This window comes from Rhipicephalus microplus, chromosome 10 (genome assembly GCF_043290135.1).
Source record: "Rhipicephalus microplus isolate Deutch F79 chromosome 10, USDA_Rmic, whole genome shotgun sequence".
NCBI lineage: Eukaryota > Metazoa > Arthropoda > Arachnida > Ixodida > Ixodidae > Rhipicephalus > Rhipicephalus microplus.
Genome location: NC_134709.1, coordinates 12,361,014 through 12,376,229, shown reverse-complemented (window position 1 = coordinate 12,376,229; position 15,216 = coordinate 12,361,014). Strand labels below are relative to the sequence as shown.

The 15,216-nt window shown below is 41.3% G+C and overlaps 1 protein-coding gene across 1 annotated transcript in view; it reads right to left on the bottom strand.

The window, feature by feature from the left end:
* Zir (dedicator of cytokinesis) overlaps window positions 1-15,216 on the bottom strand; it is a 53,734-nt gene that overhangs the window by 28,765 nt on the left and 9,753 nt on the right. The window contains exons 7-18 of the mRNA XM_075875058.1: window positions 14,522-14,588; window positions 14,245-14,394; window positions 12,168-12,230; window positions 11,894-12,065; window positions 10,889-11,016; window positions 10,698-10,791; window positions 10,094-10,377; window positions 8,570-8,640; window positions 4,735-4,879; window positions 4,099-4,287; window positions 2,978-3,253; window positions 750-938 (exon numbers count right to left, since the gene is read on the bottom strand). Of these exons, the coding sequence (XP_075731173.1) occupies window positions 750-938; window positions 2,978-3,253; window positions 4,099-4,287; window positions 4,735-4,879; window positions 8,570-8,640; window positions 10,094-10,377; window positions 10,698-10,791; window positions 10,889-11,016; window positions 11,894-12,065; window positions 12,168-12,230; window positions 14,245-14,394; window positions 14,522-14,588 (1,828 nt within the window). The remainder of the gene's footprint in view (window positions 1-749; window positions 939-2,977; window positions 3,254-4,098; window positions 4,288-4,734; window positions 4,880-8,569; window positions 8,641-10,093; window positions 10,378-10,697; window positions 10,792-10,888; window positions 11,017-11,893; window positions 12,066-12,167; window positions 12,231-14,244; window positions 14,395-14,521; window positions 14,589-15,216) is intronic.

Genomic DNA, 15,216 nt, shown 5'->3' with positions numbered 1-15,216 from the left:
TCGCTTGAAACTGCTTGGGGAAAAAAAAAAACTATATGAATGCAATAAAGTGGGAGGGATCTTTTTAACATATGCAGTACTGTGCAGATGCGTAGAATCGCACCAGGATTAAACATGCGAATCGTGCAACGAGTGGGTGTTTTGAAGACTCACACATTTTAAAGTGCTCAGATATATTTAACTATAATCACCAGCCAAATCACTAGCAAAAGCACACACAAAGTGAGCACCTGCATGGGTTTGGGTGTCACATTACAGATGCATAGTGGGCCCTTCGCTGATTTGCAAAAGCAAGAATAATGCCGTAGTGGGCACTGCGCAACTGCACTTGCAGTAGGCCTTCTAAAATAGTTTGAAATGGCCAATGTTGCACGCACAGTCATTCGTTTCCCCAAGGCACAGTTGAGACACGCACCGAATACTGAAGCCGAGCTAGCAGTTGAGAAGGCGATGTGCATGGGCTTGATTACACTATTGCATTCCACTCTTGGCAACAAAGCCCAAGCGCCTTTTCAGTTTTTATATGAAATCAAGCGCTTCTGAAGAAACTAGAGCTTATTCTCTATATTGGCATATTGAAATGTTTACAAAAAGAGTGATAGAAAAGGACAAAATTTTTTAATTAATGCAATAGGCCAAAGACTGGCAACAATGCTTACACATGGCTGACAACCAATTATTTAATCGACAAAAAAAGAAAATGCCTCAACTTCATGGTGTCTCTGGACCATTGAGTTAGAAGAGCTCACCGAAAGAGGCACAGAACATGCAGGATGCCCTGCTGGGCTGCATGCCACTCCAGGAAAAGGAGGCGAGGGTTCATCATTGGTAGGTGACGGCAGGTACAACTCGGGATGTGGCAAGGTGCATTGGTACTGGATGTAAGTGGCCAGCAAGGCATTCCTTCCATGAATGTCGTTGCGATCGTCCAAAAGCTTCTGCATCAGAGAACAGACAAGTGTGAAGATACATCACTTCGTTACTCACTGGCATTATTCACACTATCAGATTATTACAAAGCACATCAGAGTGAACATGGCGAACTATTCTTATCTGAAGTTATTAACCTCCCCACCAACATTCTCCACTTCTCAACAAGACACCACAAGTAACAGTACGTGCCTCATCTGCGTACTAACTACAGTTTTCAAACTTCAACTGTACTGTGCCTTCTTTACTGAACAAACTTAGCTTCTATCTTGCACCTCTATTCGTGAACCTTCTAATGTTAAGTGTGCATCGCCCCACCACTACAGACATTCAATCAGCATAAAATAATCAGTGCGAGCTCATTTTGCCAGTGACATGCCACCTTTAAGTTAACTTGCGTTTGAGTTGCACTTGAATGATCACCATTTCTGCATGTGTCTACCACAACACAGATTGTAACCTATGCCTAATTTTTATGTACAAAAATGAAAAAAAAAAAATGCAGTACTTTAGACAGTCCTTATACCTTATTTTTTCTTGTAAGAGAGAAAGCGACAATGGTTCTCACTTGAATCTCACATTCAAAGCTGCCCACGGTATATCAGCAAACCATTTCCCAACTGTGTTGGTGCCAATGGCTACCTAATAAACTTGTGTAGGAGTCCAGGTACTGTTTAGGTACTGAAGACGCAGCTAACACGTAGATTGCAGGAGTGTGCGAAACAGGACTCTCTAGTACTTGCTAGTCCCCTCTCTAGCATTTTCTTTTTTTTTTGTAGGGTGGATGGAGACAAGATTTGTTCATGTTCTAGTGTAGTGAATATTACAGTATTCGAACCCGCTTCCACATGAAGTTACACTGTACGAAATTTCATATTCTAAATGAACAAATAAACATAAACTACATATCTTAGGCCACGCAAGGCCTGACAACAAATAAACGTAAACTACATATCTTAGGCCCACACAAGGCCTGACATGTCGTGGAGGCTTTCAGCTACTCATGCAGCCTCTGCCAGTAGTGAACGAGAAACTTGTCGACTACGAAGTACATGCTGGCGGCCCTGTTGCCATTTCCTAGTGATTGACCAATCATTTTCAACTTTAAAGCAGCAGTATAGCTTTCGTATCGACCAAAAACTTGACCACAAAACGGACACAATAAAGTATGCTACACAAACTAACACACCGCAACGCACCTATATTAAAGTGAAATTCAATTCATGGCTTTTTTTAATCAAATTAGGACTTTGTGAGTTGAGAGTATGCATCATGCTCAAGAGATGGCCCCAGGCTATCGTGCACTGTCATCATCAGTGGTTGGAAGTAGCAGATGACATTACTGCTGCAATTTTCAGTGGTGCAATAGTTACTCACCAAAAAAATATATATATAGCATTTTTGTTGGGCAATGTGGGAAATGCGAAAGTTATGCGAGTGCTAAGATTACGCGAGTAAATGCAGTATACAATTCAAACTATTCAATACTTGGCCAAATCAATATTTGCTTCGAATTCACTTGAAACATAAAATTCACTATTGCTTCGAATTTGCTTGAAACATAAAATTCACTATTTGCACATCCCTACTTTTCTTTTTGAAAAACATTGGGCTAAAACTGAGCAGATACAACAAATGTGTGGCTAGTTAATAAAGTTGCCTCAATGCCTCAATGAGAAACCCTGCATACCTGTGCCACATCATTATATCGGGGGATCGTATCAGAGACCACAGCAACCTCAGCTGACGGCTCTTTCTTAATCCCCCTTTTATGCACTATGCACATTAAGGAAATCCACAAAATACAATGAAAACTTGCATGGTCTTATGGAGAAGTGCCAAGCATGCCATTCTCTACAACCAAATCTGAACTGAAGAAATACATAACAAAAAGACACACTATTCATTGGTCATGCTTTATTTCAATAAAGTTTGTTATCCTGTTGCAGTAATTCCCATTTTCCCCAGCTTTTTCCCTTTACAAGATTTCCAGAAAGCTTACTTGCCTGAAAAAAAAAAAAAAACTGCAATGTACAACAGCACTCACCACCACTGAATCGGCAACAGCAGCCAGCGCATGGAACGCAGCCTGCCCTAGGTTGAATGGCTGGCCGCCGAGCCGGGGCGGCTGCACTAGAAGCCGGACAAGCGCATCCAGAATGGTGGGCAGAAAACGAACGAGCGGACCCGGTTTGCATTTCACAAGTTCCATCAGGCTAGCTCGGAGCATCGTCTCTGCCGTCTCGCCGTTGAGAAGACGCTGCGGCACGTGGCCACACTCGACAGCCGTGCAGAGCTGAAAGAACCGGTCTAGGTGCTCGTCCTGCAAGAGCAACCAACTTGATTAGTGGTTGCAACAAACCTGACATGAACAGATAAAGGAAGGCACAACAGCACACTGCTGCTTTCTTTGATCCGTTGATCTCAAGTTTGCTCGAGATGGATGGATCAAATACAGAGATAATACTGCATACTCTGAGTAAGGAAATCTCTTGAAAAGAACTGCTGCCTAAATGGAACAACTGCCTCTAACATGACTGGTTTCATACTTGAATTCTGCCTCTTTGTTCTCTCAGTTCACAAAACCACTGTTAAACAGAACACATTTTCCTGTTCCTTTCGTGTTCCATTCAACGAGGGTCTACTGCATCGCACAACTATTAGACCTAAATTAGGTACTACAAAAAGCACTATCCCTCTTCACAAAAATAGCCCTTTGATCTATTTTTCCACTCACGACACTTTTTCCATTCGCGACTATAAAGAGTACACATGACGCATAGGGGCACTGTGTTGCAGATGATTCTTTTGGAAATATCAAGGAAGGCTACCGATACATGCTAGATAAGCTAGTGTGCTATACTGCAAAAACTTGTACACGAGCATGTCCAAGTTTCATAACAAAATTTTGGAACTGATATGATTCTGAACATTTCTGAAGCATTTCTAGAAAAATAATAAGTGGCTTCTGCCATGTTTCTGGTCATAATTTATACAGAACTCATGGCACAAAGTCAAGACAATACGATCTGACATCTAATGTGCTCCGAGTGGGTACACAGCAGGAGGTAAATTGCTTAGCCAGGAAGTACTGGTAATACGCATAGGAGTGCCGTTTTACACTCCCTATACTGTAATGCACTCAGACAAATCACATCACATACGTACCTGAGGGTGGACGGTGGAGACAGGCTGCAAGGAAATGTCAAAAAGCCCCTTGTGATTGTCGACCCACTTGGTGTTGGGAATCTGTATGCTAGGCGTGAGGAACGAGTAGCTAGCTGGAGGGTGGTCCAGCATCACTGGCAGCAACTGGTCTCCCATTTGCAGCTGTCCATCATGGTACAGTGGCAGCCACTGCAAGAAATGGGCAATAGTTGCACCATCACAGGCTGTTCAACCGTATCACCTTCTAACATTACAAAAAATCGCTGCATGGTAACAGCACGCACTGGTGTGTTCTGCCACAAAACCAACATAATGTTAAATAAAAAAAGGGAAAACTTGCAGACAAAAGAAAAAATAATCTGCATTCTGCATTACGGAAAGCAGTGGACTGGACAGAGAATAAAAAATGCAAACGTACATCTTCTCATGCACTGCCTGTTGAATTACATTCCGATAAGCTATGTGTTGTCAAATAGGTGAGTTATACTAAAGATTAAAGTCAAATTTCATATTACGAAGATTTTTATCACATGTTCAATAAGGGCTTCTCCATGTGCTGCACGGAGTTCTTGCCCGGTGACCCACCCACTTGTGCGGCTGATACCTCCATGACGCAACATTATCAAACAAACTCACAGTGTAGCCAATGGGAGTTTCCGTTGGCATAGTCTGCTCCACCTTGCGCTGACAGCTTATGTGGTAAAAAGTGAAGAACAGGTGATGTCGATCGGACAGCTTGGCTGGCAATTTCACCTTGATCTCATCGTGAAAATCTGGAGATCTGAAAGAATGACAGAAGTGGATGTAGTATTCAAGCACGTTTGGGGTCCATGCAGCTAGCTGTTCATGTCGAGAATATCATTTTCGCGCTGAGGCATGTTACCTCTTTTAAACTGCATTTTAGGGGCGAAGCTCCTTAGGTTGTGGGTCGTTCCCTCATCCTCCGTAGTAGTAGTAAGTACGTAGCCACCTCTAGTTTATGAATTGCTTAATAGTTGGCGTTGTGTGTACTATATGTCCTCAGAATAATATCACTAGATGACGTTAGTGGTTTTAGTGGAATGGTGCTAGTTTAGGGGCAGACAGACAAACGGACGCCCCACCCATCATCATTGAGAACTGCTTCCGTGGATATGCTGTAAGTTTTTTTATTATGCACAGTCAAGAAACTTTCTTTTGTTCTGTTCATTAACAACAGCATTGTCAAAGCAAATTGCTATGACGACAATCCCTTTTGAGAGGGCTTGTGGAAATAGTGAGTTTTAGGTTCGCAGTGAATTGAAGCGAATAGTGATTTTGGTGGACTAACTTCGAATGAAATTTGAATACTGTATGTCACACATAAAAAATATGGGCATATTTGTCATGACATAACTAGTCTGCATAATAATTTTTTTTTAATTGAAAAGCAAGGCCTGTGCAAATGCTGTTTTTTATTTGTTTTAAAGAAGGTGGGAACAACTTTGGTAGGATTTTACATGCGGGAGAATGCAATTAATAATTTGTAATGTATGTTAATTTTTAAATTTGCAATGCCTCGAACATATAAGCCTGTATAACAAACTTTTAAAATTAAAGAATGATGAATCAATGCCAGGGCAGCATGTTCATTAAACCTTGAAATGAGACTTCGTGAAAATCAAACTTCTCTAAAGTAGGTGTTTTCCCGGCTATGCACTCTTTTCCTGCTGTGAAACCACCTTTACAAAAAAATTACAAACACGTTAATGCATTTAGATAGGTGCTTTCACGGCTTAGCACCCCTTTCCTGCAATGAAAACACCTTTACAAGAGTTATATGCCTGCTAATATACATTCATTTGTTCATCTCGAATACTTCAAAGTTTTTCAATAATTTAAATTCGAAGCAAAGTGAATTCTAATATTCTTACATTCGTTTGAATATTCGAATCATTCAAATATTTGCACAAGCATACTTTTGAGACCTGTTTTTATTGTCATGCACTTATGGGGAACCAGTGGTGCTGTTCTAATGACAGTGCAATGACAAAGACTTGGAACCCTGTTCACACACTGAGCTCATGAATAATCGCTTGAACTCATTAGCATGCATCATAGCTTTGAGTACAACAAAGGCAAACCACTGCTTTCACCCCTCTGCCCTTTCATGGCAACCAACTTGTAGTTTTCTCGCTGTCTTTTGAAGCAGCAGGTACGTTCCTTCAACCAGTAGGTGCATTCAATTGCAATCCTTTAACTATTGATTCACACCATGCATATACATGGAAGAGTTAATTTGAATGCCTGCTCACTTTTTACTTCACATGAGCAAATTACTCCCACGAATGTGAAAGACTTCCACTCCACAACGTACGGCAATGACTTCCTGCCACCAGCGCAGCAGCGGATCGTCTTTGCGCCGCATCGAGCACCTGGTGTTTACATCACTGACTACGTAGGCGTGGCACTCAGGAGCGGACCAAGAAAATTTCTGACGGCCCTCGACTTCTTCGCTCTTTTTTCACAACTCAAGTGATCACTATGCTATGTGAAAACTCATGGCTGGACGAAAATACTAGAAAAACCGACGCACGCTCGTCCCTATGGTTCGTGGGAAGAGGTGACCCCGGACGAGATAATGAAGTTCATTGGCCTCATAATTTACATGGGCATTGTCAAGGTTCCACGCCTGAAGCTCTACTGGAACGTGGGTGAGCTCTATAGTGGCCTGCTCCCACAACGAATAATGCCCAGACGCCGCTTCATAGCGTTTCTCGCTATGCTCCATGTTGCCGACTTGGACGATGCGAGCCAGCTATCGAGAGGAAAACTCCGGTTCGTGTGGTGGCTCATGGAGCATGTGAATCAAGTGTCCGCGAACCTTTTTCAGCCAAATCGTGATCTCTCCGTCGACGAATGAATGGTGAAATATAAAGGGCGATCGGGAATCAGGCAGTATATGAAAGATAAGGTCACAAAATGGGGCTATAAGCTCTGGGTCCTAGCTGATCCCGGCACCGGATACACGGTACGTTTCAGTGTCTATACCAGCAAGCGGGATGAGCCAGGACCTCATGGATTAGCATTTGATGTACTTTGCCAGCTGTGCGCTGAATATCTTGATCAGGGGTACCGAATATTTATGGATAACTTTTACACATCGACGCACTTGTTCAGTCACCTGATTGACCGAAAAACATTGGTTAGCGGTACAACAAGAAAAGACCGGCGAGGATTTCCAGTTGAACTGAAAGACTCACGATGGGAAAAAAAAGCGCGACGTGGGGACGTAAGATGGCTCCGTGATCGCGGTATATTATACCTCCAGTGGAAGGACCGTCGTATTGTCAACATGATGAGCACTATTTACACAGCCAATATGACCGTCACAGCAAAAAGAAGGGAAAAAAGGGTAAATACTTGGGCTCAAATTTCTGTACCAAAGCCATTGCTTATACATGAATACAATGCTGGAATGCTAGGAGTAGATAAATCAGACCAGATGATTGGCTATTACAATGTCCTCATGAGAAGTGTTCGGTGGTGGAAGACACTCTTCTTCCACTGCATTGATATTGCCTGTGTGAATAGTTTCATTTTATTTCAAGCACACCGCGCATCACACCCAGATATCCTTGAACTTGAAAGAAAATCTGAATACGACCACCTGGCATTCAGAGAAGAGCTCGTTCCTCAGATCTTCAACATTGATAGTGCCAAGCCAGCATGCACTCCTCCTCCACCCTTCACTAAACGAACGCTCCACAAGCCCGAAAAGGCAGAAAGGCGCAGAAGCTGCAAGCTGTGTTATAACAGCAAGAAAGTTGAACTCAAAACTGTTTTTGCAGAACTTGTGATGTTTACTTGTGTTTTACAACGACAAGAAATTGTTTCTTGCAGTGGCATGAGAGCCATCAGCAGTGACGGGCACACGAGTGCTCCGAGTGTGAAGCAGGCTGAGCAAAGGCAGTTATAGATAGGCGGACCAAAGTTTTATTTTAGAGAAAGAAGACGTTTTGCCACTTTTTGTATATGTTGAAATTTTTTTAGTTCACAATTTTACTTGCTTATGCATGCCTTTTAAAACTTTTTTATGTTTGTTTTTTGTGACACTTTCTTTTTGACACTTTTTCATTATTATGTATAAACTTTTTCTGTGTAATATTTAGCATGCATCTAAAAGACCATTCAATTACCTTCATTTTGATATATAATACATGAGTATATCTTGTTTATCTGACTTACTAAAAATATTTATCGTAACACTCCTTGTGACTGTCTGATTTCCCCTGGTCCCGAAAGTGTTAAAGTGAAGGAACAATCTTATGCCATCTATTTCGTTGAATGACATACTCCTTTATGCACACAATTTTTGTGACTTGCCTTGTGATATCATCTGAGTATCCAAAAATACAGCTCATCATAATAATTGCATACACAATACAGTTGTGAGTACACTGGTACTTCATCCCTAAGAAATGAACAAAGTGAACAGCTGCTGCGTACTTACTTGTTATGATATGTCACCGTTGTGTATACTTCAGTCACAAATTCAGGACAGCTGGATTTACCAAAGAGCACCTGAAAATTAACAAGAAATGATGTTGATACCGCACACAGTAAAGTTAGCATATGCAAAACTTGTTTAGTGTAGGTGTTTTCAGTAACGCTAAGTGTGGAGAGTTGGACAAATAGTAAATTTGAGGGTAAAAAAAAAGACATTAGAGCTGAATAGTGATTGGGTCAAGTAATTTCAAATTAAATAATTCGAATAGTTTATATTACATATTATGAGAAAATGAGCATTTCTGTCATAACCCAACTATTTTTATCAATACACTTAGTAATTGGAGCTAGGCACATGTGAATGCCACTTCTTTGGTTTGAAGTGAGACGGAAGCAACCTTGAACAGTAGCAAGATTTTAATAGGAGTATGATATGGTGCAAGTTGTAAGCAGTATAATAAGCTACATAATAAAATTCACTATATTTGGTACATGTAAGCCTGTCTAACCTGCTTCTAAATTTAAAAAATAATTAATTGAGGCGTGAAGGTAACATGTACGTTTAGCACTGAAGTGTGGCTTCACAGCGATGCGAATTTCCCCTGAATAAACAGTTTCACGGTAAGACAACCTCTTGCAGTGAAACCACCTTTACAGGAGGATTACATGTGGTCAAATATTTATTTGTACAATCATTTTGAATACTTTGAAATTTCGAATAATTTAAATTTCTATTGAAGTCAATTGAAACGCCATAGCATTCATTCGAATATTTAAAGTGCTCGAATATTAGCCCATCTCTATAAATGTGTTGACATTATGTGATGATCATTGTAGATACTGTGCAAAGTCATGCATGTGCCACACTTATGTTAGAAATGACATAACTTGTGCTGAAGGGATACATGAGGCTTAAGCTCACTTCTTCATTTTTCGAACAAAGAGAATTATTACCAGTGTTGCATTTCAGCATTTCCGCACTTTCGTTTGCTTCTCTTTCAATTTCAATACTGAAGTACTGTTGCTCTCATTGTGCAGCTAGAAATGAGAATATAAGTGCACATATGAAGAATATGAAATGTGACACATTGCAGAGTATCTATGCACTCTACAAAGGCACAATTAAGTGCACCTCAAAGTCAGGATGTTGACCATTCTTCGAAAGCTCTAATGAATTTGCAAAGGAACCAGCATTTCAGCAGTCACAAGTCACAAACATATAAGCTGCACAGGAAATCGTCATTTAACCTCTAGAAGAACTTGTTTTTGGGCGAGTTGGTACCTTAGTTTGCTTAACATTTTGTAACTGGAACACTTTGTAAAGGGACAAGCTTTGGCATTGGCCTGTCTCTTTCCTCTCCTTTTTATGTTTATAGCTTCGCACCAGTTAAAAAATATTCAGCAAAGATAATCATTTCAAGTACGACTGCAGCAGGCAATCCACTCTGTCCATACTTTCCATGCGATCTGCCTTCCATCTCAGCTCAACATGCGTTTAATTTTCAATGTGAATAAAAGAGACACTCACAGGAAGAGCACAAGTGATTTCATCTTCTCCGCAGAGAAGCTGCACGCGGCAAGCAATGTTGCGCGCAGAGCCCGGCCGGCCGGCAAAGTTGAGCGAGCGTGGGTAGATGTAGAGGAGGTTCCGGTAGAGGTACTCTGGCTTGAGGACATCGCGCAAGGGAAACTCCAACATCTCCTTCGTCGGACGGCCCTTCTCGTCGGGATACGGATGAAGGCGCGCCAGCTCGGGGCTTAGGCAGTACCGCACTTCCTCCGCACATGGCGATATATCCAGACGCAGAGTGCCTGACGAGAAGCATTCAAGTGCTATTTAACAAATTTCACATGTAAGAGCTCGGTAAATGATGTATACTACAATCCCGCTAAAAAAAATTTTACCAAACATGAAACTATCTCTAAAATATGTTACATCTTTTACAATCAGATTTTTTTTTTTATGAGCATTACACTGGAGAGACATTCTATTAAGAACCATGCATATTGCAAGAGGTAAGAGGGTAGTCACTGGTGTAAGAAAGTAAAGCCGATGAAGGCCAAGAAAAAGAACAACGCTTAAGATGAAGACGTGTTAAAGGCTAACGTGCAACTATGGCTAGGCAGCATACCTGGGATGCTTTTCAGTCTTTTCAGCATTGAGCCAGACCGCTTGAGATCTATGAGGAACTTGTAGAGATCTTCATCTCTCAGCCTGTCACTTTCCTGTAACAAATATAGATGAGAACTACTCGTATTTACAGAGATATAGAAAACGAAAAAATTAAACACATATTCCAGCCAGAAGCAATGGGCACCTCACCTGCTTGAAAAAGCTTGACACGGTGAGAGTAACTGGGCGAAAAGTGTCAAGACTGTTGGCAAAGTCGTCGGGGGACCAGCTACGGCGCTTTTCAGATCCGGCCCGTCGTTCCAGCGAGCCACGACGGCCTGAAAGTATTCAAGTAACCCACTCATTTCTCAAAACAAGCTGATCTTGACAAATACATGCTTACAGCTGCATGCTAAAACAGTACAAGAGCAATACAGCACTCTTAACACATTCACAGCAGGCAGACACTAGACAACAGCTCATACCCATTATTAAACATGATTGCACAACAACAATACAGTACCATGAATTTCACAATGTACCGTAGTTATATACGGAGCATGCAATGCACTAAAAAAAACATTAGATCATGCAAACTAATGGTGGCATGAAAGTTAAGCAGTTGCAAGTTAATATGTGTTTACTGCTAATCAAACAATACGAAAACAAAATGTCACCAACCAAACAAGTGCATTGGCCATCACACTCCATACTTCAAAATGATGAACTTACCAATGACAATTCCAAGGTTTGCTTTACAAATAGACACAAGAACATATTAAGAAAAATACAATGTGGCCATCAAAGTGCAAATAAACATGTCTACATTGAGTGAAAAACACAAGTTCAATAAATAATAGGTACATAAAGTTCTCATTGAAACTGCTAATATATAGACAATCACTGTAAGATGACACTTAAAAGCGTTCTCAACCACAATCAAACAATTTGCAAAGCATGCTTACCATAGAACAATTTGTACCTTTTTATTCAGAAAGTGCACTAAATTAAACCAGCACATTACCATGAGCAGTGATGTGCCAAACCCTCTCTTGAACAGAGAAAGCTTTACCGAAACCACACAAACTGTGTGTAATGTACACTTCTAGCCAATAGTTGACACTGTGAGGAAGAGTGCACACCAATAAGTCTAATTAACAGCAAGGCCGTAATTTACAATAAGAAACACTACTAGTCAATTTGCAAGGTCCTCACCCAAGGTGTTGTTCGAGCCAATGCTGTCTCGATCGCTGCCGCTGTCCTTGTCGAGGCTGTTGACCCCCGTGAGCACGTTGAGCAGGTAGACTGCTGTCCAGGCAAATGGCATGCGATATTTGCCAAGACGCTTGCATGTTGCCACAGCATTGGCGCGAACCTTGTCCTTGTTCTGCATCCATTAAATTTTGGGGGCCAATGTTAACAAACAAGGAAGGGATGGTGGGTGAGTAATGACAATAATGTTGAACAAAAATATTTTTTTCAGGATTACCTTTTCATCTTTCATGTAGGGCTCTGCACATTCGTTGATATCTCCCTGAAGGACTTTCTCGAGCTGAAAACGGAGATCGTCCATTTCCCATTGTGCACAAAAAACATCCGTTTCGGGTCATGCACTGACTATGCAATGAACAGGCATGAAGTGTAAAAAGTGGGCACGATGGCTGAAAAAAATCCCGTACACCCCTGAAAATATGAAGATGTGAACACTTGCAATGAAGATGCTACTATATCAAGCATTAAATCCTCCACTACTCAAAACCTTAGTGATCGGATGGCTAGAAGCCGTACTACTCTGAGGCAGTACAAAAATAAATTGGCAGCAGCCACTGCATCCACTATAGTCGAACCCTTTTATAAGAGACACTGATGTAAAATATTAATGGGTATAAGAGACACAAGTGTGCCCATATTGAAATAGGGGTTGATTAAAAAATGCATGCATCATACGCCGCTTATAAGTGACACCTTATATTAAAGACAAGAACTGCTCCCTGATCTATGTTTTTCATAAAAGATTTTAACTGTAATATGCCTACCTAAGCTATTAATGAATGAAAGAAAGGCCATTTTTTAGCGACTCATTTATATGTGAGACAGAACCAAACGAATTGAACAGACAATTAAGCCAGAGAGAGCATAGACGATGTTAATTGCTTCTTCAACTGTAGTGTACTAATTGTGTTGGAAATTGTGTTGGAAAGTGGACGAAAAATCATCCTTTTCGTTAATGAACAGAAAAATGAACAGGTACACTAACACACACTTCGTTGTAATCTCCACTTCGTTATGTATAGATTATATGTCTAACAAAATCATACTTGACATTGGTATACGTACTTTTATGTATTTGATGTATTGTATACATACAGTCCGTTGTTTGCATGGAACAATGCTGTAAGATACTGCAAATGACATATCACAAATATGTTTCCTTCTCATATTTTGTTTCGATTTTTTTTTCTTTTTTTCTTGTATGATTGAAGTGTACTTATAAAATATCTGCTTTGTTAACACAATCTGTTCCTTTAAATGCATATTTATTTAGACCCCCCTACTAGCCAGTGGCTATGGGTCAAACCAGTGTTGTGTATTTTCATGTAATAAGAGAACTTGAAATAAAATAAAATGAAAAATGAAATGAAATAGTATCTGAACCCACATCTCATGCCACATGATGCCCTCTGGCAAAAAGTGTGCTTTACACTCGCCGCCTAGGCTATGAGCAGCAATCAATGGCTGACACTCCTAGCTATAAGTACATGCAAAGAAATCACCACCGAAGTACACAGGAAAGGACCTTCCATGATAGCTGAATCGGTAGAGTATCGGAGGCTCAATTCAAAGGTTGTGGTTTTAAATCTCACCAACGGCAAGGGCGATTTTCATCCCATTTAATTTGCTTTTTTATACAATTAGTACGCTACAATTAAACAACAACAAATGACTTACTCTATGCTCAAACAAGTCGAGCTGACAGTTCAATTCATTGGGCTGAGTCTAACTTGGCTATAGTAACTTCGGTGAGTAAACTTCGGGACTGGCAAGGTACCTCTCACATGCCCCGCCGCGGTGGTCTAGTGGCTAAGGTACTCGGCTGCTGACCCGCAGGTCGCGGTTCGATTTTCTACTGCGGCGGCTGCATTTCCGATGGAGGCGGAAATGTTGTAGGCCCGTGTACTCAGATTTGGGTGCACGTTAAAGAACCCCAGGTGGTCGAAATTTCCGGAGCCCTCCACTACGGCGTCTCTCATAATCAAATGGTGGTTTCGGGACGTTAAACCCCACAAATCAATCAATCAATCATCAAGGTACCTCTCACGAATGACACCCACACGCTGTTATTATACTATGCTTCCTCACTTTGCATTTCAGACACATTTGGAACAGAGAAAGTATGAAAATTTCTTTCAAAATTTTCATTTTCTCAGCTAAATTATTTACAGTAGCAAAGCCTAACGAAAAGAATGAACTATCTATATATTAAAGCAAATATGAAGAGCAGAACCGATTAGTTCTAACACAGAACATTCCAGAACATGCTCAACTGATCACAGGTTATTCCTCACTTTGATGACTAGAAACAGGTCAGTAGATGGGTACGTGATGTTGAAGATGCATGATCGACAGAGCGTCGAGATGTCATGGTAAGGAATGTGGTCGGAGAGCATCCTCTTCATAGGTTCAGAGTTCATGTCGAAGTAAAAGTTCTCCGACACCTGAGACGAGAAACCACACATGAAGTTCGATATATTTGGCAACTGCGAATCAACAAGCATTGCAAACTCGTACAACCAAAAGTGCACGGAAAAACGAGTGAGCTTTGAGTTCATCCATGTGACTTACCTTTTTCTTTTCTTTGGCATCATAAATGGCCATGCTGCCAAAGATTGGCTCGACCTCCAGCTCCAGTCTAAAAAAAATTAAGACACACGTGATAAGCAATGAAAACAAGAAAAAAAAAACAGTAAGGCACAGGCAGAGAATAACTATGACACAGTCGAATCTCATTCATTCGAACATGCTTAATTCGAACTTCCGGCCAATGCGAACTCACGCTGAGGTCCCGTAAAAGCTATGTGCGTTCCAATGGGCGAAAACGCCCTGTAATTCGAACGCACAAGCACTTGCAACGGGTACTTCGAACACACCGCACTCCGAAAATTCTCTCAGCACCACGCCCGATCCCCCGGCGGCACCTCCGACACTTCAACGCTGAGTGCGAATGGAATGAAAAGGCTGCGGTGGAATGTTTTCTCTCTGTCAAATACATATCTGCGGTGTGCCCCTGTGCACGCTTCTCCTTTTTTTGTCTCTCCCACATAAGGACCCTTCCCCTTCAACGCCGCGTGCGGAGAGAGAGGGAAAAAAAGAAAGAAAGCTGTCGCAGAGTGTTGGCCCTCTCTCACGTGCCAGTGCCACGCTTCCCCCTTTCCCGTCTCCTTTCCCTTCTCCTTTCTATGAAGCGTGCGAAGAGAGAAAAAAAAAAGCTGTTGTGGAGTACTGGTTCTCTCTCAAATGCCGATCTGCTTCTCACTACA